Consider the following 22,386-nt stretch of genomic DNA (forward strand, 5'->3'; position numbering starts at 1 on the left):
GAAAACGGAAAAAACTAAAATCACTAATCTTCTGAAATAGAAATGAGAAAGTTTTAGTAAAACTCTCCTATTTTGCAAAAACCAACACAACATAATTCGATTCGATACTATGTACTATTGCGCGTATGCCCTACAATTACATACACATTAATTAATTAATTTAAATTTGTTTGGATCTAGTCGTAAAATATAAATAAAGATTGTATATTTCAAGAAGAGAAGGCGGCGGATTTAATTGCTGTGCAAAACTTTATTCAATATTCAAGGTCTTCACGTGCTTTCCAATATCAATAATTCACAAGTGCAAGACGGAAAATCTCCAATTCGATTAGGCTATACGATACGATGTACGATGTATTCATCCCAGAGCGACATCTCACTTGAGATGAATGAAATGCCAAGTGTCGACTGTAACAACAAAAAGGACATGGTTTTAACGGAGTTTATTTCATAAAAAATCACATTCAGTATATTTCTAAAACGACTATTAACAATTGCAAGCAAGCCAATTACATGTATTGGGGGTGTTTAGCAGTATTTACAGCGTGGGGGTAATTCGATTTGGGTTCGGAACAGAACTTAATATTAGTAAGCATGCAGGTTGCTGGACTTGTGTGCCAATTTGTTTGCAAGTTACGTGTTAAAGCGTGTGTTCAAGTAGCGGGGTTTTGGACTGGGTTGGTGCAAGCAGCTCTATAAACTCGATCTGACATAGTAAACCTTACCTGTGTCGGACACCTCCTCCACCTCGCCGCCTTCCGGGGCCTGGGACAGCAGTTTCAAAGCCTCCTCCTTGGGTATGACATGCTCGGAGTTACGGTTAGTAATATTGGTGCTGTGAAAAATAGATCTTTTAGGTTAATAATTCTTTAGAAGATGTTGCAAACTAGACGCACGTTGAAATAGTGCTGGAAGAGCTGGTCTGGTGTACCAGATTCTGCCAGAACTTGTGAGTCTCGGCAATAATGGTGTTGGCGAAATCAGCATTCTTAGCATCGCCATTGAAGGCGAACTGATTCTCCGGCTTGCCATCGGGGATCTTGTAGATCTGCAAAGCAAAACAAATTACTTAAATCCTCTCGACATTAGATATCCATAACTACCTTGAACCACTCAACGGTGGCACGCAGCAAGCCAGGGAAGTACTGGTCGACATCCGAAATATCGTTGACCTTCGATGCCAGGGGATCCTTGACGTCGATGGCGATGATCTTCCAGTCAGTCTCTCCCTCGTCGATCAGGGCAATGGTTCCCAGCACCTTGACCTGCAGCACATCACCGCGCTTGGCCACTCTGTAGCCAATCTCAATTACATCGATGGGGTCGTTATCGCCCTTGCATCCTGTGGAGGGTTCAATGTGGTCGGGGTTCTCCCAGGTCTGGGGCAGGGCACCGTAGTTCCAAATGTATCCCTTGTGCGGGAAGCAGTTGGCCACGAAACGCAGCTTACCCTTCTTGATGTCCTGCTTGATGGGATTCAGGGGGGTCTTCAGGCTGATCTGTGGATAAAACATGCAATCGCCGAATTAGCTAAATTATGGTTTTATGGATCAATCATTGCCCACCTCCATCTTGGCGTTGGTCCAACGTGGCACCTCCACCACCATGTTGTAGATGGACTTATCCTCATTGGCGTAGAGGGGAATGTCGTGCATCGGCGAGATGACATTGCCGCACTTGTTTTCTGTGGAGAATGGCAGAAATAATGGAAAAAGTCGGACTCGTAAATTATAATGATCCTGGACACGCGATTTGATTGATAGTGCTGGAAATTTCGCCGTCTAGACAAAGGTCGCAAGGCCCCCGTTTGGCCGGCAATACAAATTGAATTTCTGCACCCCGAATCCGATATCAGCTTTATTGAAGCTATATGTTTTGGGTGATAAGAAACAAGAAGACCTAAAGTCCGAAAGTGTTTCCGTCAGTTCCGCGTCGGCAAAGACAAATCGCCTGATAAAGCTGATAAAGCGACGCGTTGAGTAAGCAGAGTCCGGTTTGACTTGTTGCATAATGGATTAGCTATGATTAGCTGTAATCCGTTGTAATTAAGGCTCACTGATTTATTACATTGCGGAATGCAGGCCGGTGACGCCAGCAGGTTATGCCGGGTCACATTGGGTTCAGATTTTGGCAATATTACTCACTGAAGTACAGGCTGTAGCTCGGCGAGTTCTTCGCGCCCTTCTCAACTGTCTCGTACTGGGTCATTGTGGGAAGCCTGTTTTGTTCTGTGACCAACTGAATACTCCTGTAATGGCCTTCTGTTGCTACTGCTGACGTTGGAATTAGACGTCTGACCACACGTGAAAGTGAACTCCTTGTAATTATTGCCAACATTTTGCCCCATCGATCTGGCAGCCTCAAAAACCAGGGCTACAACGAATTCGTTAACTATCGCATAATTTAAGGGCAATAAAATGCCAATACTTGGTTTCTATGGATTACTTTTCAAAATAAATGCATTTAAAATTCCTTTTTTAATAAATATATTTGAAATATTGTATAAATTTATTTAGTCAACAGCGTATCAAATTTGAAAGTGAACCCTGTAATATAAAAGGTTACTAAGGCTAATTCTTCCCAGGCTACTACCAAAATATTATGTTTGAGAAAGCTTAAAAACAACAACATTTAATTTCATAACTTTTTTAAATATCCCGCATATGTTGATGAGCTTTTGAACACCTGGCGAAATGTCAAGTGATTACGTTTTACTACAGAACTTGGTCACACTGCTGATTTCAGAAACTGAAAGTTCATTTTCTGGCAACACTGCTCTAGATTCCTCGTGTGGACCACCGAATTATACGTTTTAATATTTGTATATTTAGTATAATTTGTTTTAAACATTAGCTCGCGGCTCAGCCTACGACCAAAGTCTCCTGGGCAACGGAGAACGGAACCCCCCACAGCCTCTGAACCCATAAACCAGTCCGATTTCACTTTGCCCTTGGCAACAAGTAATTTTCCCCCTCTCCGCTTTTTGCTACAAAAGATAGCGATGCAGAGCGCAAAGCCCAGGTCCGCGAACAAGTCGAACCACCGTCGGCCGAGATCCGGAGTGCCCACCGGGACAGTGGAGACGGCCGGAGTAAAGCCGGTCGAGACAAGTTCCAGCGATACCCAAGTGGGAATTGACGACAATGCCTGCGTTGTGTGTTTCAAGAACGTGGACATTTATTCCATCGGCGACTGCGACCATCCGGTGTGCTACGAGTGCTCCACACGGATGCGGGTGTTGTGTGAGCAGAACGAGTGTCCTATCTGCCGCCATGTTTTGTCCAAGGTGAGTCAGCTAATTGGAGGGTGTGGTTGCTTGACTTAACATGATCCTTGCCAGGTGTTGTTTACACTGGAAAAGCTGCCTTACCGTGAACTGGAGGCCAGCAACCGATCCGATTACTACAGCAAAAAGTACCGCATCGGATTCTGCACCGCTGAGATTCGTCAGAAGTTCTTTCAACTGCTCGACCATCCCTGCCCGAAGTAACTATTACATTTTATTCCGGGGAAGTCCCGCTAATTTGAAACCTTGCAGATGCGACGTGCCGCCGTATCGAACCTTCCAGGGTCTGCGCAACCACGTTCGTAGCGAGCACGGCCTGCACTACTGCGACCTCTGTGTCGAGACATTGAAGATCTTCACCTTTGAACGCCGATGCTACACGCAGTCAGAGTTGCAGTTGCACAACACCAAAGGCGATCCGGACAACCGTTCGCACCGTGGCCATCCCTTGTGCGAATACTGCAAGAAGCGCTATGTAGACCGTGATGAGCTTTTCCGACATTTGCGACGCGAGCACTACTTCTGCCACTTCTGTGATGCCGATGGCTGCAACGAGTTCTACAATGAGTACGCCGATCTGGCGGATCACTTTCGGCAGGAGCATTTTCTCTGCGAGGAGGGAAAATGTGCCACCGAGCAGTTCATTGGCGCTTTCCGCAACGAAATCGAGTACAAGGCGCACGTGGCCAATGTCCACGGCAAGTCTCTCAACAAACAGCAGGCCAAGCAGACGCGCACTCTGCAACTGGAGATAACACTGGGTCCACGTGGACGCAGCGGGCAGACAGAGCAGGGTATCGCCAACATGAGGTCGCGGTGAGTGTCAAACCACTTTGTTAACACAAACCAATACTGAACTGCAGAAACCGTTTAGAAACGACGAGCACAACGACTACTTAGACGATTTGCCGTCAACGAGCGCCCAACGTCAGGTGAGCATCGATGCTGGGAACGAGGAGGAATTCCCTACGTTGCGAGGTGCCTCAACCGCTCCGAGCGTTTCTCTGGTGAGACCACCGCCACCCTCCATGCGTAATCTAAGTGGCACTTCCGGACTTGCTAGGACGAAGGAAAACTTTCCGGCATTGGGGGGAGGAAATGCAGGCGGCGTGGCCGGAAATCTGGCCGCAAGAGCCGCCCAGTCCCAACATCCAGTGGCAGCTGTATTTAAGAAACCTACTAGTGGGGGAGCTGCCTCCTCTCGAGCACAAGCTCCGAGCAATGGAATGATGTTGCACGTTTCTAACCGACCAGCCGCGCCACCGGCAAAAAAAGGCGCTGCGCCGCAACTGGATTTCCCGGCATTGCCATCTGGTAAGGGCAGTAAAAAGAAGAACCTGGAGGAGGACATGTTGCCCAGCGGCTCCTCTGTGCCTATGACGAATGTGTCTGCAAAGCATCGCACCCTAGTCGACGACTATGTGTCGGTGGCACATCCCAGCACCTTCCAAAAGATTCAAATGGTTCAAAAAGAAGAGAATGAGGCTAAGGCGCGTCAGGAAGCTGCCAAGAAAAGTGCTCCCAAGCTAACAGCATCCGAGTTTCCCAGTCTGGGACCAAGTACCAGCTCCAATTCCTTCAGAGCAGCTGCCCCTAAGCCTGCCAACGGCGCTGCCGCCTTAAACTGGTCCAAGCCAACGTCCGAAAAGAAGCAGCGGGAGCTGGAGAATCGAAAATCTAAGGTGGCACCTGCCCCCGTGTTACCCACGTCCACAGCGAAACCCGTACCAAAGGCAAACAGCAACAATAACAATCAGGAGCAGCAGGGTAACAAAAAGGAGAAGAAACCGAAAGATAAGAAGAATAATCAAGAGAATCAGCCCAAGGCTGTCAAGCAAAAGGAGAAAAACAATAACGAACAAAAATCTCCTACTAATGGGGCCCCAGGCACGCCATTACGTGACCCGCCAGGTATAGAATCTAGCGGAGAACTCAAACCACCTCCCGGATTCATGTCTAAAGTGACTGTAAACTCGGTGGCCAAGCTGCCCAACAACCTGACATTTACCAGTTCATCAGGTGAATCATACAAAATTGTACCTAGCCCATATAGTTACACTGATCCTCATGACAGCGCCCAAAGAAATCAGGTAAGGAATTCCCATTCTTGTTCAAATCTGTTAAGTGAAATAAGTTAATTTCCTTTCCTTGCAGAAATTGGTGGACCAATTCAGGGAAATACTCAAAACACCAGAGGCTTTAAACGAATTTCGATTACTTTCGTCGAAGTTTAGAGACGGCTCATGCACGGGTCGGGCGTATTACGAACACTGCCAGTGCGCCATGCTGAGCTCGTTCCATAGCTTATTCCCGGAGTTATTGGCCATGTTGCCTGACATAAGCAAGCAGCAGGTTTGTAGATTTTGCCACTCGGCTAATTACGAAGAACTTACTTACAAATTCATCTTTTTAGGAACTTTATTTGGTGCACAGTCAGCATCTGAATACCCTGTCCCCCACCCAACGTAAATCCGTGCCGAGCCTTGAAGTTTGCAACGTATGCAAGCAGATCCTCATGACTGCCGACGTGGATAGCCATCAGAAGGCTCATGACCTTATCAAAAACTTCCCTGTACTTGGCAGCTCGGCTTCCAATGTACAACGCCACTGAGGCCCCATGAAACCGATGACAACAAAAGCTTTATCAATGTATATTTTCTATGTATATACCGTATCAACGAATCAGTTCTTAAGGATATCTGAGAACAACACTACCAACTATATTCAAGCTATATAGTTCGTCTATTGAAGCAATCTGTTCGGAGTGACTTAGTCCAAGCTGTAGCATAGTGAGCAGCCTATTAATCTGGGATGCGTTTTTAATCTTTATGAGTGAGCTGTGTGTCGCAAATATCCAAAACCAGAATAAAGTTCAAATCAACAAGCTTTTATTTACTAATTAGTTTCGATGTTAGCCAGCTCCTATCTACTCCTATCTCAGAGCTGAGAGCAATGCGGTAACATAATTGTCAAGTGGCAGCATATGGTGGCCTGAGATAGCTTATCAGGTGAAATTGGCTGTTTTGTGGTCCCATCAGATTTATTAATAAACATATGGAGCTTATGAGACTTGTTTAGGAGGGTCCCAGCGGTCCCAGTTATCTCATTCATCTAGTAATTATTCATTTAATTAAGCAATTATATTTATGATTGCACGGGATCCTCCAGAATATGTTCGTATGCTTGTCAACTTTATCGAATCGGATAAGCAAACTGCGAACTTTATCTAATCTACTATATATCGTTTCATAGAATTGGATAAATATTAACAAACATTTAACCTTCGCCTTCCATGGATTTAAAAAAAATTAAAACAATATTTCCATGTTAGATTTTGATGCAGAATGATGGAGAATCAATCTACAAGTCGATTAAGGTATTCCGCTCAAAAATCGGATGTAAATTGGCCAAGATATAGCTATCGCTGGGGGGCCATATTGTCCTCCCCATGCACCTTCCACATTTTGAAGGAGATAGCCCATAAAATTGCACAAAAAATTTAAAATATATTTCGATGTTAGATTTTGATACAAAATTACGGAGAATCGATCTACAAATCGTTGAAGGTATGCCGCCCAGCCATCGCTGGGGGCCAAATTGACCTCCTCATGCAATTGCAGATTTTGAAAAAATTCAAAAAATATTTTTTTGTTAGATTTTGATGCAGAATGATAAAGAATCGATCTACAAATCGTTTAAGGTATTCCGCTTAAGAATTGGATTCAGATTGTCAAAGATATAGCCATAGCTGGGGGACCATATTGACAGTCTTGGCATTTTCCACATATTTCAAATATGATGAAAGGAGAAAAAATCTAACAAATCTAAAATAAATAATATCTAAAATAATAAAAAAAATACAGTGAAATATAAATATAATATTCATACACACAAAAATATATATACAAATATAATATACAAATCCCTTGAAAATATTTAAATTCAAATTTAAGTTTCGCGCCAACCAAGGCGTTAGTACATTTCAAATTGCGCGGGGAAGAGTTTTCGAAGCTTTAGGGAATTAATAAAGTCAGAAATATCTCCACAAATAACAATAACAATGGACCGGCGAGAAGATGCTTTGCGACAGGTCCTAACAATTAAATTGTGAAATAAATTTCTCTCTTTATTAACCATCGCTTTGGGCCCCAACAGGCCCTGGAGAATAATGCGGCGGAAACGGAGCGTTGGCAGGCTTTTAAAAGCGACAATGAGAGCGCCATCAGGAATCTGGAAATGTTTGTCCGTAAGCTCAGCGTGGAGGTTATGGTTCCCATTGGCAAGAAGGCTCTAATGCCCGGGGAGCTAATCCACACCAACGAACTCTTAGTGGGCCATTATGAGGGCTACTTCTCCCAATGCTCGGCGCACAAAGCCCAGGAGATCTGTCGACACCGCCTGAAAATCGCCGACGAGCAGCTGAAAAAGCTAAAAACGGAGTCAGATCTATGGCAGTAAGTTGATACACCACTGGAAATTAAAGTCTTTATTTACACTTCCCTTTTTTAGGAACAAGCTCAGTACCCCTTTCACAGAGGGTGCAGTGCCAAGTGGCGATCAGGTGGAGATTGTGGAAGATTTCAACGAGGAGTCGCACAACAAGTGGATGGCAGAACACAGAGATCGGGTGCGGCGGCAGAAAGAAGAGGAGCGTCTGAAACGACAGGCAGAACCGGCAGGAAGTGGCGACGATGTACTCCGAAAGCTAGAAGAGCGGGAGATGATGGAGGAATTGGGCCTGGATCCTGACAACCTCAGCAAGGAGGTGTTGGAAGATATTTTGAATCCAGAATCAGCCGTCGTAGATCCTATTCCCACAGCATTAACCGAAGAGCAGGAGTCTGAAATCTGGAAGAAGCTAGAAGCCCAAGAGGAAAGCGAAAAAGCTGAAGATCTTGGTGCCGAAGCAGAAGAAAGCCTTAGAAGTACGGACGATCTAGTGCGTCAACTAATGTCCGGTGATGTGGAGGCAACCTCCTCTAAAAAGCGTATAGGAAGGGATAAACCGGCTTCAGAAAGCACAGACCATAAAACTGATATTAAAAACAATATCGGGGTGGAGGAAGCACAGCCAATCGAAAGCGATGAGGAAGATGAGGCGGAAGAAGTGCAAACTATTCGAGAGCAAGTTTCCCTGTTGCCAATCGAAGAACGCGAGCCCTTCCTCAGATCACAGATTCAGATTCTCACGGCCAAAATGCGTAAGATACAGAAAGTAAACTTCATTAGCGATGAACTGGTACACTTGATGAATGTGGTGGTTATGCTGGAAGACGATCTTCAGGACATGCTGTGCGACTTAGAGCTGGAAGCCAGTGATGCCGAGCAAGTTGAAGAATTCGAAGATCCCGACGAACCCGCAGTAGAGCCCGAAGTTGTGCCAGAACCTAGTACAAAGACACGGCGCATCTCCTTCGCTGCCGCTGATCAGAAATTAGAATTCCGGCGCGAAGAGACTGTGGCGGAGATGCTGCCCAATGCAAGAAAGAATTCCAGAGATGTCATACGCTTGGATGAGCCGGTTGAACCACCTCCGAAAGAAGTCGCCAAGAAAAAGAACATAAAACCCAGCACAGACATTTTGCAAAAAGTTGAGAGAAATATTGAGTTTGTGAAGGAGAATCAAAGTGTCCAAGACTTCGATTTGCTCAACCAAATTCTGGAGGAGTCCACAGGACGCATTAACACATTACACATTAGTTTTAACCATTCCAATGCAGTGACTGCCGCTAAATATGATACAGAAGATGCCATACCGGGGACTCCAGCAGATTTCTATGAGAAGTTCGAAAAAGACCGGGCCCAGGCGAATGCATCGTTTCCTATATTTGTTAATGGGTTTGAGGGAGAAGATCAGGTGAAAGTGCCAATCATGACCGAAGCTTCGCGAGGAGCGGCCTACGAAGATCCCAGAAGTCAGGTATGTAAAATAAAAAAAAGAGTGCCTACATTTTCTAATACCCGTCTTTCTTGTTTAGTTTTCAAAACCGGGTACTTCTGAAGACGAGGCAACGAGTGGTCCGGAAGGCAGTACCAAGTCTATACTTCGCAACAAATCCGCCGTAGAGCTGGAGCCGCACATTACAAACCAACAAAAAGAACCGAAGAAGGTCGGGAAGAAGGGGAGAAAACCAAAGAAGAAAGAGCGCACCCTGGACGACGATCTGCGCGACATGAGTGCCTATCAGAAGGTGATGCACGAGATTGTAGAGAAGGAGCCGGCCAAGGAGACGCCGGAGCCACTGCCTCAAGGCAAGTTCATCGATACGCATGCACCAAAGAAGCGGGTCAGCCGCTTTAAGGAACAGCGGGCACGTAGCAAGACGTAGCAGAGGAGTGAAACTGAGAGTTTAGCGGGAAATTACTCATATATTTGTTCAAGTTTTATGTGGATTTGTATTACAAACACAACAAACAATAAACAACTACTCGTGTGGTGTACATTGATATTTAAATTAAACTCTAGAAGCTAGTCCGCTGCTACGGAATTCATTTTATAATCATTTACAGAGGGTTCTCTTTACATTAGATCAGATCGAAGGGATTCGATTCAATTCAATTCACAACAAGTTGAGTCGGATCGATTCGAAATATTCAATGCGAGCCGGCCGATGTGCAATATCTTAAAATCTACATTAAAAGTACATATTAACATCTAATACATACAGTACTGATCTTATCATAAGCACACAATTCATCCCATCGCCTGACTACTCCTCCAAGCCAAACATTTCGCGTTACATTGCGGAACTTGTGGCCCATTCACCGTTGGTCTGGTGCTCGAGGATCTCACAAAAAGTTATACATGTCAACGTCAAAGTCAAAGTCAAAATCCAAGTCAAGTAGCTAATCCTCTAGGCCGAGAAATTCCCGTTCCAGGGCAGCACCCATCATATTCCATTCGCCGTCATCCTCGTCCTCCTGGTTGTTATCACTATTCGAGTCCGATCCAAACTCAAAGTCGGAGGGCAGTTCCTCTCCTGTTAATTATTTAAAATTATACAAAATTCACGCTTTTTAAGTCCAAACTCAAGGCTTACCACGTCGGAATTTGGCGCTAGGCATCTCATCATCATCGTCTTCCTCTCCGTCTTCGTTATTATCGTCGGGTTCCTCAGTGATGCCTTCCTTGTCAAAGTTTAGCGGCGCTCCCATCATCACGTCCTCGCCGCGCGTAAAGAAGTCATGGGCTCGGTTGGAGTTGTCATCTTCTCGTTTTCGCTTTAACAGTTTTTTGTCCATGGGTGGATTTTCTGAAATTTTAGAAAATATTTAATTTTGTATTTCAACATTTGTCGAAAAATGTCTTACCAAAGTTGACGGGCCCCTCGTCGCTGGACGAATCAGACTCGAAGAAGTTATCGTAATCCTTGTTCATTGACTCGATGTCCGCGTTGGTAAAGACTAACAACGGATTGAGGGTCTCCCGGAAATTTCCGCTCTGTTCCTCCTGCTGTTTGCTGCTCGAGGGTGAGATCTCTGACCGTTCGCTGTAATTAACGACGTGTTCGGGACTATGGCAATGGGCTGGTGGCTGACGGCCCTTGTTCCGCACCTTGCGATCCAGCGGAAAGAGCTTCTCCTCAACATGCTCCCATCGTTCGGCGCAAGACCACAGCCAGTTGGCGTTCACCACCTTTATGTTGGCCTCCTTCTTCGCTGCGTTCACCTTGTAGGTGCCGGCATTTACCGCCACCAAATGCGTGGTTTCCTTTCCAATATTCCCTTGCACCTCAGCGCCCAGGCTCTTGGCTATGAAGTAGGCCCGTGACTGCTCCAGCTTCATCTGTGTGGGCACTAGGCCGGAGAACACCAGATTCTGGTTACGCAGAACTTCGCATCGGATCTTCGGGACTATGATCTTCAGGTCAGGTATCTCCATAGTCTCATCATAAATGGCATAGAAACGCTTGTGAATATTTCGTAGAATGACTTCCAAGTACAAAAGATAGTCATCAGGATCCTCTATTTCGATCTGCTTCTGCCCGTCATGCGTCACACGAATGATGGGCGTCTCCTTCGATGTGGTGGCCGCATCCACTTCCGAAGTCAAAGCGTCTTCCTCTAACTTGGTTGTGGATGACGCTTCTGCCGACGTGGCTTTTTCAACCTCGACTTTTGTGCTCTCTTTTGAGTTATCGGAGTTTGACTCGTCAATAACAACTACGTCATCCGCCTCACTAGGAGGCTTTTGAGCAGCGGATGGGCTGTCATCTATGGAAATGATTTCTTCGGCAGGACTTTTGCCATTGAGCTTGTCAATCGGCTCGTTCGAGGACTCTGTATCCACCACATCCACAGATTCCTCAGTGCCCTCATCGTCTTTGCTTGTACTTGAGACCGTTTTGTCATTTTTTTCGTCCTCTTCCGATTTTTCTTCTCCGCCGGACTCTGGTTTGTCTTTTTCCTCTTTCTTCTCGGTAATTTCTAAAGAATTTTAAAATAATTAGAGTTATAGAGCTATTTCTTCAACTATAGGATAAAGAACCCACCTTTAAAGTCAACACCCTCGCCGTCTAACTCGTGTTTGGACAAACCCGGTGGAGCATTTATATCACCCGTGTGTTGAAAGAAGTGGTACGGTTTCACCTGAATTAAATTGGAAGCCATGTTCCACACATCCTCTCGATCGTCAATAATGCACACCATGGAATCTCCGTTGGGAAACAAAGCCCTATGAGAAGAATTAAATTATGTAATAAAATTATAATAAACAATTATTTCTACACACTTTAGGTTATCTGTTTTGCTAGTGGCATTGAAGCACTCATCTCTGGACAGAATTCGGTGCGAAAAGAACTTGCCATCCGGATCCAAAAGCTGGGCTATCATGTGAGCATAGTTCCTTGCCCCAAAGGTGCAGATGTGCAATTCGTATAGCTGGGACATGCTCTCGAGGAACTCTGCTGTTCCGGGCCGCAATCTCGTGTGGTACCATGGCGATTGAGGTCCATAAAGCTGAAAGTGGTAGATGCCCTTGATATTTTCGGGCACAGTGTCGTTGGTGGTGTGGATCACCGTCTGATCGAGATCGACGAGCAGAACCAGCTTGCGATCGGCGAGAAGGCGGCGGGTGTCATCATGTCCCAGTTTCTGGGCCAACTTTTGGGTGACCTTCAGATCAGGCATGGTGTGCACCATGGGCACCGAGGCCTCCGATGTCTGACCCTGGAAGAGAAAAGTTGAATACTCAGTTGAGGAGTGTGGCGGGTAAAGGGGGCATCTTGTTTACTCACATTCTCGTTCTGACGCAAATCGGCTCCGCAGTCCGCGCACATGTCCTTGATAACCGTGGTGTGTATGCACTCCGACAACTCCAGGATGGCATCCCTGCAGGACGAAGGGAAAAGAGGCTCAGTTCGTGTGTATACGGACACGGCTGCATAATTGCATCCCACTCATGCACCGCGCCACCCACCCACCGAAAAGCCCACCAAGCTAGGGTTGCAACAAGGACATTAAAAGTCGGATACGTATATCCGGAATTTAAATTTACGGATTATGACCCAAGGCTACATATCCCTATTAAACGGTGGCTTAAAAAGTAACTTCCCAATAAAAAATATCGTTAGGAAATATTTAAAAACATTAAAATTGAAATAAATTGATTTAAAAGGCTTTCCATTTCGCTTATTGGCCAACACGGATGCGGATATTAGGATCCGCACGCCAAGCAACCCTACCACCTACATATGTATGTAAACTCACCCCTTGGACACCAATTCGCCGTCTTTGCGGAGGCGCTTCTTCACCACCCCGGCGCGCTGCGACTTGTACTTCTGGATTCCGGATTCGCCCGCCTTCCGCTCTCCGGCCTTTTCGGCCCTTGGCTTCCCATCCTCGCCGACGGGCTGGTAGAGGAACAGAATTTGCGCGGCCGACACGAACTGGCCCTCGCGAACCCGCCATTTATTGATCCGCGCCCTCGTCTCCGCATCCCCCAGCAGTGCTCTCAAAACAATAATGCCGCTGCTTCCGCCTGCACTTCCAGCGCTGATTTCTCCTCCGCCGCCACCGTCATCACCCTCCAGGGCGGTTGCCACGCCCACCGGCGCTGCCTTAGGCGGCGCGCCCTCCTCGTCCGGTGTGTTCTGCATCGCTGGGCTGGCACTTTTATATACAACCAATTTGTTTAAATCTCCGTGCCTTGTTGTGTTTGCAATTTGTGTGAATTTTCTCAGGCATTCACCCAGAACGACCAATCGTCCACAGAGGAACAGCTGTTTCCCGCGAGATTGCATCCCTGACACCGAAGCGGGCGGCAAAAATCTCTCACACTTTGTATTGTGTTTTGGTTGTGCACCCGGAAAATGAGCGAGACTCCTGAGAAACCCGATCTGAAGCGTTCTGCCCCTGAAAAGGATGAAGAAGCTCCAGCGGAAGAAACAGAATCAACGGAGAACGGTGAAGATGCCGAGGATGGCGGCTGGATTGGACCAATGCCGTCGGAACAAAGTGCTCCGGCACCGGCTAAGAAAAAGAAGGGTAAACAAAAGCTAAAAACAGCAAAATTCCATATCTAACTCATCCAAATCATCTCCAGTCTTGCCCTACGAGCACATCTATCTGGAAAACCTGCCCAATGCCGAAAGCTACGAGAGGAGTTACATGCATCGCGATGTGATCACGCACCTGGTGTGCACCAAATCCGATTTTGTGGTGACTGCCAGTCTGGACGGGCACATCAAGTTCTGGAAGAAAGGGGAGCTAGGCATCGAGTTTGTCAAGCACTTTCGGAGTCATCTAGGTAACATTGGTGTGGAAAGAAGGCATCACTAGATAATCAATCATTTCTAAACCATTAGTTCCCATCAAATCGCTGACCACCAATGGCAGTGGCACTCTTCTCTGTTCGGCGGCCACGGATGAGACGGCTAAGGTCTTTGATGTAGTCAACTTCGACATGATAAACATCATCCGGTTGGGCTATACCCCGCAGTGCAGTGAATGGATAAACGCTCCTGGCGATCCAGTGCAAGGATTGGCAATGTAAGTAAGGCTACAATTGTTAATATCTCTTCTAATTTAGTTCCCCTTCTGAAGATCGGATTCAGAGAGCAGCTGCATACACATATACGATGGACAAGGTGGCGGGGAAGTGCTGCACACTTTGGAGAAACTTCACTCTGCGCCGGTGGTGGCCATGTGCTTCAATGTGGCTATGGAGACTGTAATATCTGTGGACCGCAATGGGATTCTGGAGTACTGGCAGAACTCTAAGAATGACTACAAGTTCCCGCAGCGTCTGGTTAACTTTGACTCCAAGCTGGACACAGGTACTAAGCGATTATTTTAATCCATAAAGTAATTTAGTTTCTTAATGAAATTACCTTTTAGGCCTCTTTGAGTTTGCTAAGAAAAAAACGCAAGTCACAGGCCTGGCAGTTACTCCGGATGGGAAACGCTTCGCTGCCATATCCACAGATCGAAAAGTTCGGGTGTTCCAGTTCAGCACGGGAAAGATGATCCGTGTGTTCGATGAAGCCCTCACCACATACACCCAAATGCAGCAGACACAGCACGCTCTACCCAACATGGAGTTTGGCAGAAGGATGGCCGCTGAGCGGGATCTGGAGAAGACTTCCCACAACACCACTCTTAATATATTGTTTGACAGCACTGGGCACTTCCTGCTTTATCCCACAATGCTGGGAATAAAGGTGGTCAATGTGGTGACGAACCGCTGCGTTACTATTCTTGGGAAAACGGACAATATTCGTCCTTTGCAAGTGGCGTTATTCCAGGGGAGGATCAAGCGACAAAAGGCGGCTGTTACTATGGAACAGGAAGCTAGTGAAAATCCGGCCCTACAGAATATTTTGAATGATCCAACAGCCTTCTGCACCGCTTACAAGTAAGGCTTACAAATAATCCTTTAAGACTTTTTAAAATTTCTAAATATTATTTTCCAGAAAAAATCGGTTCTTTTTGTACAGTCGGAGACTGCCGTCGGACCTGCAGGACGTGGATCGTGATATATTCAATGAAAAACCATCGAAGGAGGATATTATTGCCGTGCCAGAGGCTACAGGTATAAGTCTAGATTTAATTATTAACTAACTCTCTAACCAATTTTTCCTTCCACGCTAACACAATCATTCCCAAGATGAAGGTTATTTTTACTTATATAGATATATTAATCTTTAAAGACACATTTCAAAGTAAATATTTAATCAATTCTTTTAGTTGTCCAACGGATTTATGAGAACGTAGTCCTTCACACTACCAAGGGAGATGTTCACATGAAGCTGTTCTTCAAGGAAGTACCCAAAACCGTGGAAAACTTTTGTGTTCATGCGAAAAATGGGTAAGTATTACTGTTCGATGATTTATTTATAATTTCCTTACATAATTTTTTATTATTTTCTAGATACTATAACGGTCACATATTCCATCGAGTAATAAAGGGATTTATGGTCCAAACAGGAGATCCCACGGGGACAGGAACGGGTGGAAAGTCCATTTGGGGTAGCGATTTCAAGGACGAATTTCATCCAAGTTTGAAACACGATCGTCCCTATACGGTTAGCATGGCAAATGCTGGTCCAAACACCAATGGCAGTCAGTTCTTTATAACAGTCCTGCCCACGGTAAATATTTTATTTAAGCATTGAAATTCTTAAATTTAATAATATATCATTTTAGCCTTGGCTCGACAATAAGCATACTGTCTTCGGAAGAGTTTACCGCGGCATGGAAGTTGTTCTTAACATTTGCAATTCCAAAGCGAATCCCAAGACAGACAAGCCCTATGATGACATCAAAATAATATCCATTCACTTAAGTAACTAAGCCAAGATTGTAAATAAGTTTAAACAAAAATTTTTAATTTTTATGGATTTTTAAATTAAATTTTAAATAAAAATTAAAAATACCAGAAATATACGAAATAGTAAGGCAGTATTCTTATCATTACATTAGGTATTTTGATGTTTTCGCAAGGCCGCTCTTAAACAGCTGTTTACCCTTTGTCGGTTTTTCTTTTGTTCGCAGTGTAGTTTTTAAAAGTATAATTAAATAGATTAATTTATGCATTGAATGACCTAGGTTAAAAGGCTCTCTTCACCTCAGAATCCCAAACAATAAACAATCGAGCGGTATCTGTAATTGTAGGCCAATTTAGTTAACGGCACCAATTTGCTGATGATGCGGGTTCCTTCAGTATGATAAGTTTTTGTTTACGTCCGAGAAAAAACAAAGAAAATCGGGGAACTGACGAATCACTATAGTGCACATCGATAATCAACAAACTTCTAGGTTTGGCCTAGTTTGGAAGCCTAGTTTTAAAGTCTCAACGAGGTAAATCCTTATCTCCTTATTCTTTGGCAAAGCATTACTCACAGCTTAGCTATGCGAATGCAGTGATAATCCAAAATCGTTTTTTGTTATAGTATTGGGAATATGAGCTAAAGATTGGTGAAGTATCCAACCATGTCTCAAACCGATCCAAATGATGTACGCAGTGCGGCGCAATTAATTTTAACGAATGCCCGCCAGGGCAATAATGCCTACATGCAGTATGACATGAGTAAGTGGCTCGGTGGTAAGATTTTATCATCCTTCTTTAAATTTGATTTCGTTCCAGCTCGGGCACATTCCATCAACCTGATAACAGAAGACTTCTTAGCCGGATATATGCAGGATGGCCGGATGTCGGTCGTGCGTCGCTTTTTCTGCCTTTTTGTAACATTCGACTTGGTTTTTGTATCGCTGCTCTGGCTTATTTGCATTGTGGTACGTATTTCGAATGCAAAAATTTTTTCAAACTTACAATCCTTTGATTCATTTGTATTTCAGATTGATGGAGACAATATATTTAATGCCTTCCACAAGCAAATTATGGAATACACCATTTACAAGTCACTCTTTGATGTGGTCGCCCTTGCTATCTTCCGCTTTATAATACTGATCTTTTTCTATGCCATATTGTACGTCAATCACTGGTCTATCATTGCGGTGGGTTTGAATTATATTAAATTATATTATGGAAATACTAACTTGCCTCTTCTTTCAGTTCTCCACAAGTGGGTCCTGTTTGTTTCTTATATCCAAAGTGTTTGTATTCGATGTAAGTCTAATACTTCATAATATTTTGCTTAAAAAAACTAATTTTGATTTCACTTTTCTAGTGGCTGCAAACCAAGCAACAAGTGTTCGAAGTCATCCTTATAATAGTCTCATTTATTCTGGCTTGGGGTGAAGCTTGGTTCCTAGACTGCCGGGTTATACCACAGGAGCGACATGCCCAGCATTACTTCAGATGTAAGTTTAATTCAAATGCGTATTCTAAAATTTTTTCTACACCTATTTTACTTTTTCGTTCAGCCATGACCTCAAACGATCGCACACCTTTGGTGCAGCCATCTATTTTGATTGAAAATGAACGACCACCTCAAAGTGTTACTGATTTTTATTCCCCGTTGGACACAGCCCATCATTCTGACGAGGAGGATGAGGAGGTAAGATATTCATGAATGCGCATTCCTAAATCGATTAAGATTGTACAGATGTAGGGGTATAAAAACCGAGAATCTGATGCAAAATACATTAGAGTACATCCAAATGTTGTCGGTAGTAGATTGAAGTTTATTTCCTAACTTACTTATACCTTTTCATTTTCCTTTTCAGGACGAGGAATACATACAAATGGGCATGGATTGCCTACGCAAGGCGTATGAAATCATCGAGTCCAGTGAATGGAAGGTGGAAAAGGTGACTCCCAAAGGAGACACCATCCACAGTACACACCGGGATAAGATAGGGAAACTTTACAAATTAACTGTGAGTTGTTAGGTCGCAAGTCGCCTAGCATTTAATATTGTTTTAATAATTTATTCCACCAAAAAGGCACGCATCAAGTATCCTGCTAAAGCTCTGATGGAAGATTTATTCTATCGTATTGAAGACTGTCCCAAGTGGAATCCTGCCCTACTGGAATCGAAGATTGTGCGAGTAAGTGCTAAATTTACTTGATATACAGGAAACAATTTTATGCTTTTTGTGTTTTTTTCAGAAAATCAACTCTTACACCGACATTACCTACCAGGTGTCTATTGGCGGTGGTGGTGGCATTGTGAAGAGCCGTGATTTTGTGAATTTAAGGTGCTGGCGTCTGTTTTATAATGGTAAAATCTGCAATGACGACGAGGCCGCTCAACTAAGCAGCGACGATGACGATAATAGCATTCTAAATCGTTCGTGTGAAGGCAGTGTAAGCACAATTTCCGACGGCGAGTCCAATACACCATTGCCAGGCAGTGTATCAAGCTGCAGAGCAAAGTTTCCCAGTTCATCTGTGGAGGCACCCCCTACCTTTGATACTCTGGGTCAAAGTTTGGGGGCCAAGAGCTTGGGTCCCATTATAAACTTTGATAATGAACCGCCACCGTTGGATCAAGATGAGTTTGAGGACGCCAAAGATAAGTTGGACGCCGAGGTAGACATGACAACCAAACCCAAGTTACCTAGCGTGGGCACGACGAAGGATAAGGTGTGGGTCAGCTCAGCGAGCAGTGTTCAATATGATAGATTCAAGCCCGCATCAAAACATACCAGGTAGTTAACAGATGGCATTCCCACTTATTTCTTTGTTAATAAACTCGTGCATTTTCAGAGGCGAGAATATTGTCACGGGTTTTGCTTTTCGCGAAATTGTTGGCAAGCCGGATAACTGCATTGTGGAATGGGTGCTTTGCCTGGATCTTAAAGGCTATATTCCGCGATACGTTATAGATGCAGTGAGTACATAAAATACTTGTTTGGATACAAAATATAAACAAGAAACTAATATTTTCCCAGGCTCTCACCTCCTCCATGACGGAATACATAACCAATCTGCGCAAGCATGTTAATGAACTGAGGCAATTGGGACGCAGTCGATCTTCAAGGACTCATTAGCTAATCCTGCGCCATATTTATAAAACTGTATTCTAATTTTAATCAGATTGTATCTCAAGAGTGTCCTTTAATCAGCCGGTTAGACTTAAGATTATCGAGAAAGTTGCAAAGCAGGACAGACAAGTTCATTGCTGTTAGTTTATTGAGTATTTTATGTTTATATATGGCATAAGTTCTATGTTCGTATATGCACGGCTTACACTATAAAATTTATACATGACTTTTCTAACGTCCCGTGTTTCCCCCAATATTTAGTCGCAGGGGCAGGCGCGACATCTGCCCCCCATCTGTAGCTGGTGGATTTGTCGTAGGCTTGAGATCAGTTCTTGGAGGCGTAGTTGCAGTCGAAGGGCGTGATCCTATTTACTGTCGTTCTGGGGAAACCACATTGGACACGCCTCCATGGCCACTTCGCATACGGCGCTCATCTTGGCGCTATCATAGTCTGAAGGGGGATTCTCGTAATCTTTGGATAGCAAAAAAATGTACAGGTCTTACCCAAACTGTTCCGCTTGCCGAAGATGCTGCCATTGAAGGGGGGCTTTCGGTAGGCCGCCTCACTGGAGCCTAGGAGAATAGCAGCCACCAGGATGGTCACCAGCAGGAGTGTCACTGTGAATCGCAGAGCCATCTTACAATCTTCGGTCAGCGTTATGGGCAGTGGATTATGGATGGTCTGAGCGCCTGGAGCGAGTGAATGCTTCTGTGGTCATTGAAGCAAACGCCACAACTTTTATACCCCAATTCGAACCAAGCGGACACAAGGATGTAATTGAGTTACGGACTTAATTGAAAACAAGATTGCTTTGGGACTAGTACGTTCGGAACCATAAAATGTAATTGGAAGCTACTTATTTACACTAATTTCTTAGCTACGTATACAGTCAAGAGCTGGCAGGACTTAGGATTCAGGTCTTTGCATTCCATTCAAGCACCTTGTTGAACTCCTTCTCGCCAAAACCGATTGCCGCCGATTGTTCCATGCAGGAGGACTGGCGCTTCAGGTTGTCGATCATGTAGAGCTGCTTCTTGTAGGCATTAAGCAGCTCGGCCCGATGCCGCTTAAGCGTCTGGATACGGCTATCCCGATTTTTTAGCTCCTTTCGATGTGTCTCCACCTGTTCGCGATGCTCCTCGCGCAGCTGGGCAAGAGTCTTGCGGGCGACTTCGGCCTCCTCTTGGGCGCGGGACAGACGGTTCTCCAGATTGATGTTCGTCTGCCTGGCCACCTTGGCATCGCGCTTAAGCTGCTCCAGCTCCCGTTGCTGGGTGATGAACTCCTGCTGGCGCTCCTTTTGACGTCGCGTCAAATCGTCGCAAGCTCGCTCGGAACGAACTAGCTGCTCGGATAGGTGTTTGTTGGAGCAAGCAGTTTGATCGCGCTGGTTTTCAGACTTTCGCTGCCCTTCCAGTGCCATCTCGAGCTGCTCCTTTTGGCGGGCCAGCTCGCCAGAGTGCTGGGCATGGTCCTCCTCCAGAATAGCCACCTTGGCTTTAAGGAACCTGAAAAAAGAGCCGTATCTGAAAGACAATCAATTAAATAATTCAGTTTCTTCACACATACTTGATGTAGTTATCTTGGGTGAGCTGTTTTTTGGCCAGTCCATTGACGACGGTGGTGCTTTCCCGCTTCTGGATAATCTCCACCGGAGGGGAGGAGTCATTCTTATTGCCCTCGTTCGCGTCGTTCCGCAGGAGCATGTCAAGTGAAGGACTTTCACTAAAGTGGGGATTCCGATATTTGACATAGGTAGCTGTCTTACTGTTCGTATCCCGCGTGAAGGTGCCATTCTTAGACGTATAACGAGCTATTGGCGAAGATGGAGCTCCCATGGATTTGGTCTGCTTCCAGTCGGGAGTTCTGGACTTGGTCAGCAGATTCCTCTCGGGCAACGGAGATGTGGCAGCAGCGTGAGCCGTGGCGGCTCCACAGGCGGGCGGACTTTTCGGCTTTGTCTTAAGCTGAGATCCACCTGTATTATGATTACCTCCTTTTTTCCGGAGTAATGTGCTTGGCCCCTTCTGCTTCTGGAATGTGGCGTATCGCGGCACAGCCACTCCGGTCGTGGTAGCCGGTGCTATCTTTCCAGGGAACATGGCATCAGCGGCGGAACTTAGGGTCAGCAAATTAAGCTCTTGGTTAATTTTGAAGAGTTCCTTCTCGCGGGATAAAAGCTCAGCCATTGGTATGGGTTAATGTTTGGAATTTCGTTCGGATTTGCCTTCTTCGATTCCCGGATTAACGTCCTGTATCTATTATATTTCTGATTTGCTAAAATGCCTAGACAATCTACACACATTGAATTTTTCCCAGTTTTGGATTTGATTTGCACTTGAAGACGAATATACGTTTAGACTCGAAACACGAAGTATATCTGATTTAAAACAATTGTTAGTCCTGGAGTATATAAATAGTGACAGTTACCCCTGGCTACCCCTGGTGGGAGTAATTGCTTCAGTGCTCCCCGGCCGACACTTCTGGGAATCGTTTGTGTCCTGGACGCATCGTGCATGTCCTGTTGCAGTTTTGGGGTGGTTTTTCGGTTTGTTCGATTATATGTTATGTTAGCCCCCCAACTAGACGACTGTTGCTTGGATTTGGCCATGGAACTTTTTTGGTCTGGAGGCACTGAGTATATCATTCTTTGTCATTGAAAGTGTGGGCGCTATAACTCACTCAACAAACGCAGAAACCGTGTGGGCTATGCGGAAATTGTATAGAATTGTTATGATGTAATGAGGTATTTTTGGATATTTCTAGGAGGGACAAATCTTTATTAAAAGTTTCTTATATTCTTGAAGATTATCATATCTAAAAGACAGCTAAATACTTTTCATAGTTTCTAAAAAAATAGAAATGTTTACCAGACAGAATATTAGTTTAAGAATGGTTCTTCTCTCCTTCAAAGAATTCCTCCACGTTTCATAAGAATAACTCTTACATTTGTTGAACTCTTTTGAAGATCGACAAAAAAGAACACGCCTAATACTCATAAATATTGATATAACTAAAAGTACAAACAAAAAGACTCTGAAATGTCCAAGAAGAGGACTCAAAGTCGAGACCCTTTCCAGGTGACACTGCTACCTGTACTGGTACCTGTTAGGGTGCTGGGGTCACAGAATGTAAATGCAAGTTCAAGATTTATGCGTGACAGAAGTAAAACAAAAGAAAATGAAACATTTGTCCCACAGCCCGAAAG

General features: G+C 44.8%; 8 protein-coding genes across 9 annotated transcripts; 4 read left to right on the forward strand and 4 right to left on the reverse strand.

The window, feature by feature from the left end:
- Window positions 1–230: 230 nt before the first annotated feature.
- LOC6494107 (inorganic pyrophosphatase) lies at window positions 231–2,529 on the reverse strand. The gene is made up of 6 exons (XM_001960925.4): window positions 2,145–2,529; window positions 1,566–1,684; window positions 1,104–1,499; window positions 897–1,048; window positions 726–835; window positions 231–408 (listed from the first exon to the last, which is right to left on the reverse strand). Exons 1-6 carry the CDS (start codon window positions 2,335–2,337, stop codon window positions 377–379), a joined length of 1,002 nt encoding a protein of 333 aa, XP_001960961.1. The 5' UTR covers window positions 2,338–2,529; the 3' UTR covers window positions 231–376.
- A 178-nt stretch (window positions 2,530–2,707) lies between these two features.
- Window positions 2,708–6,177, forward strand: LOC6496466 (E3 ubiquitin-protein ligase ZNF598). Its single transcript, XM_001960926.4, has 6 exons — window positions 2,708–3,286; window positions 3,341–3,486; window positions 3,539–4,102; window positions 4,161–5,376; window positions 5,441–5,638; window positions 5,700–6,177. The coding sequence occupies exons 1-6, from the start codon at window positions 3,002–3,004 to the stop codon at window positions 5,895–5,897; spliced, it is 2,607 nt and encodes an 868-aa protein (XP_001960962.1). The 5' UTR covers window positions 2,708–3,001; the 3' UTR covers window positions 5,898–6,177.
- Window positions 6,178–7,275: 1,098 nt separating this feature from the next.
- LOC6496467 (unconventional prefoldin RPB5 interactor-like protein) lies at window positions 7,276–9,746 on the forward strand. Its single transcript, XM_001960927.4, has 4 exons — window positions 7,276–7,376; window positions 7,442–7,740; window positions 7,796–9,206; window positions 9,265–9,746. Exons 1-4 carry the CDS (start codon window positions 7,347–7,349, stop codon window positions 9,613–9,615), a joined length of 2,091 nt encoding a protein of 696 aa, XP_001960963.1. The 5' UTR covers window positions 7,276–7,346; the 3' UTR covers window positions 9,616–9,746.
- LOC6494106 (RNA polymerase II subunit A C-terminal domain phosphatase) lies at window positions 9,636–13,497 on the reverse strand. The gene is made up of 7 exons (XM_001960928.4): window positions 12,995–13,497; window positions 12,523–12,616; window positions 12,018–12,454; window positions 11,779–11,960; window positions 10,598–11,713; window positions 10,327–10,539; window positions 9,636–10,266 (listed from the first exon to the last, which is right to left on the reverse strand). The coding sequence occupies exons 1-7, from the start codon at window positions 13,381–13,383 to the stop codon at window positions 10,133–10,135; spliced, it is 2,565 nt and encodes an 854-aa protein (XP_001960964.3). The 5' UTR covers window positions 13,384–13,497; the 3' UTR covers window positions 9,636–10,132.
- A 1-nt stretch (window position 13,498) lies between these two features.
- LOC6496468 (peptidylprolyl isomerase domain and WD repeat-containing protein 1) lies at window positions 13,499–16,506 on the forward strand. Of its 2 annotated transcripts, XM_044715699.1 has the most exons (10): window positions 13,499–13,771; window positions 13,830–14,033; window positions 14,092–14,275; window positions 14,330–14,562; window positions 14,624–15,140; window positions 15,199–15,317; window positions 15,393–15,398; window positions 15,473–15,593; window positions 15,657–15,876; window positions 15,932–16,506. In XM_044715699.1, exons 1-10 carry the CDS (start codon window positions 13,597–13,599, stop codon window positions 16,076–16,078), a joined length of 1,926 nt encoding a protein of 641 aa, XP_044571634.1. In that variant the 5' UTR covers window positions 13,499–13,596; the 3' UTR covers window positions 16,079–16,506. The 2 variants fall into 2 exon arrangements, with proteins under 2 accessions (XP_044571634.1, XP_001960965.1); XM_001960929.4 differs by lacking the exon at window positions 15,393–15,398 and having other exon boundaries at window positions 13,500–13,771.
- Window positions 16,507–16,677: 171 nt separating this feature from the next.
- On the forward strand, window positions 16,678–19,412 carry LOC6496470 (steroidogenic acute regulatory protein-like). The gene is made up of 11 exons (XM_001960930.4): window positions 16,678–16,814; window positions 16,872–17,020; window positions 17,084–17,242; window positions 17,301–17,354; window positions 17,416–17,548; window positions 17,612–17,745; window positions 17,915–18,067; window positions 18,134–18,238; window positions 18,300–18,841; window positions 18,900–19,023; window positions 19,085–19,412. The coding sequence occupies exons 1-11, from the start codon at window positions 16,718–16,720 to the stop codon at window positions 19,181–19,183; spliced, it is 1,749 nt and encodes a 582-aa protein (XP_001960966.1). The 5' UTR covers window positions 16,678–16,717; the 3' UTR covers window positions 19,184–19,412.
- LOC6494105 (neuropeptide SIFamide) lies at window positions 19,308–19,918 on the reverse strand. Its single transcript, XM_001960931.4, has 2 exons — window positions 19,682–19,918; window positions 19,308–19,628 (listed from the first exon to the last, which is right to left on the reverse strand). The coding sequence occupies exons 1-2, from the start codon at window positions 19,812–19,814 to the stop codon at window positions 19,543–19,545; spliced, it is 219 nt and encodes a 72-aa protein (XP_001960967.1). The 5' UTR covers window positions 19,815–19,918; the 3' UTR covers window positions 19,308–19,542.
- Window positions 19,919–19,988: 70 nt separating this feature from the next.
- LOC6494104 (testis-expressed protein 9) lies at window positions 19,989–21,578 on the reverse strand. The gene is made up of 2 exons (XM_001960932.4): window positions 20,748–21,578; window positions 19,989–20,686 (listed from the first exon to the last, which is right to left on the reverse strand). Exons 1-2 carry the CDS (start codon window positions 21,365–21,367, stop codon window positions 20,092–20,094), a joined length of 1,215 nt encoding a protein of 404 aa, XP_001960968.1. The 5' UTR covers window positions 21,368–21,578; the 3' UTR covers window positions 19,989–20,091.
- Between the last annotated feature and the right edge of the window lie 808 nt (window positions 21,579–22,386).

The sequence above is a fragment of the Drosophila ananassae genome, chromosome 3L (assembly GCF_017639315.1).
Source record: "Drosophila ananassae strain 14024-0371.13 chromosome 3L, ASM1763931v2, whole genome shotgun sequence".
Classification (NCBI taxonomy): domain Eukaryota; kingdom Metazoa; phylum Arthropoda; class Insecta; order Diptera; family Drosophilidae; genus Drosophila; species Drosophila ananassae.

Bases quoted from the DNA above. Each gene is read 5' to 3' on its own strand.
- LOC6496467 (XM_001960927.4), top strand. From the start codon at position 7,347: ATGGACCGGCGAGAAGATGCTTTGCGACAG. The intron at 7,741-7,795 runs GTAAGTTGATAC...TCCCTTTTTTAG, and splicing joins ACGGAGTCAGATCTATGGCA to GAACAAGCTCAGTACCCCTT. The intron at 9,207-9,264 runs GTATGTAAAATA...TTTCTTGTTTAG, and splicing joins ACGAAGATCCCAGAAGTCAG to TTTTCAAAACCGGGTACTTC.
- LOC6494106 (XM_001960928.4), bottom strand. From the start codon at position 13,383: ATGCAGAACACACCGGACGAGGAGGGCGCGCCGCCTAAGGCAGCGCCG. The intron at 12,617-12,994 runs GTGAGTTTACAT...TTCGTCCTGCAG, and splicing joins GGCGAATTGGTGTCCAAGGG to GGATGCCATCCTGGAGTTGT. The intron at 10,267-10,326 runs GTAAGCCTTGAG...AATAATTAACAG, and splicing joins TAGCGCCAAATTCCGACGTG to GAGAGGAACTGCCCTCCGAC.
- LOC6496468 (XM_044715699.1), top strand. From the start codon at position 13,597: ATGAGCGAGACTCCTGAGAAACCCGATCTGAAGCGTTCTGCCCCTGAA. The intron at 14,034-14,091 runs GTAACATTGGTG...CTAAACCATTAG, and splicing joins GCACTTTCGGAGTCATCTAG to TTCCCATCAAATCGCTGACC. The intron at 15,877-15,931 runs GTAAATATTTTA...ATATCATTTTAG, and splicing joins TTATAACAGTCCTGCCCACG to CCTTGGCTCGACAATAAGCA.
- LOC6496466 (XM_001960926.4), top strand. From the start codon at position 3,002: ATGCAGAGCGCAAAGCCCAGGTCCGCGAACAAGTCGAACCACCGTCGG. The intron at 3,287-3,340 runs GTGAGTCAGCTA...GATCCTTGCCAG, and splicing joins GCCGCCATGTTTTGTCCAAG to GTGTTGTTTACACTGGAAAA. The intron at 4,103-4,160 runs GTGAGTGTCAAA...GAAACCGTTTAG, and splicing joins ATCGCCAACATGAGGTCGCG to AAACGACGAGCACAACGACT.
- LOC6496470 (XM_001960930.4), top strand. From the start codon at position 16,718: ATGTCTCAAACCGATCCAAATGATGTACGCAGTGCGGCGCAATTAATT. The intron at 18,842-18,899 runs GTAGTTAACAGA...GTGCATTTTCAG, and splicing joins CCCGCATCAAAACATACCAG to AGGCGAGAATATTGTCACGG. The intron at 19,024-19,084 runs GTGAGTACATAA...ATATTTTCCCAG, and splicing joins CGCGATACGTTATAGATGCA to GCTCTCACCTCCTCCATGAC.
- LOC6494105 (XM_001960931.4), bottom strand. From the start codon at position 19,814: ATGGCTCTGCGATTCACAGTGACACTCCTGCTGGTGACCATCCTGGTG. The intron at 19,629-19,681 runs GTAAGACCTGTA...ATCCCCCTTCAG, and splicing joins CGGCAAGCGGAACAGTTTGG to ACTATGATAGCGCCAAGATG.
- LOC6494107 (XM_001960925.4), bottom strand. From the start codon at position 2,337: ATGTTGGCAATAATTACAAGGAGTTCACTTTCACGTGTGGTCAGACGT. The intron at 1,685-2,144 runs GTGAGTAATATT...CATTCTCCACAG, and splicing joins GAGCTACAGCCTGTACTTCA to AAAACAAGTGCGGCAATGTC. The intron at 409-725 runs GTAAGGTTTACT...TTGTTGTTACAG, and splicing joins GGAGGAGGTGTCCGACACAG to TCGACACTTGGCATTTCATT.
- LOC6494104 (XM_001960932.4), bottom strand. From the start codon at position 21,367: ATGGCTGAGCTTTTATCCCGCGAGAAGGAACTCTTCAAAATTAACCAA. The intron at 20,687-20,747 runs GTATGTGTGAAG...CTCTTTTTTCAG, and splicing joins ACCCAAGATAACTACATCAA to GTTCCTTAAAGCCAAGGTGG.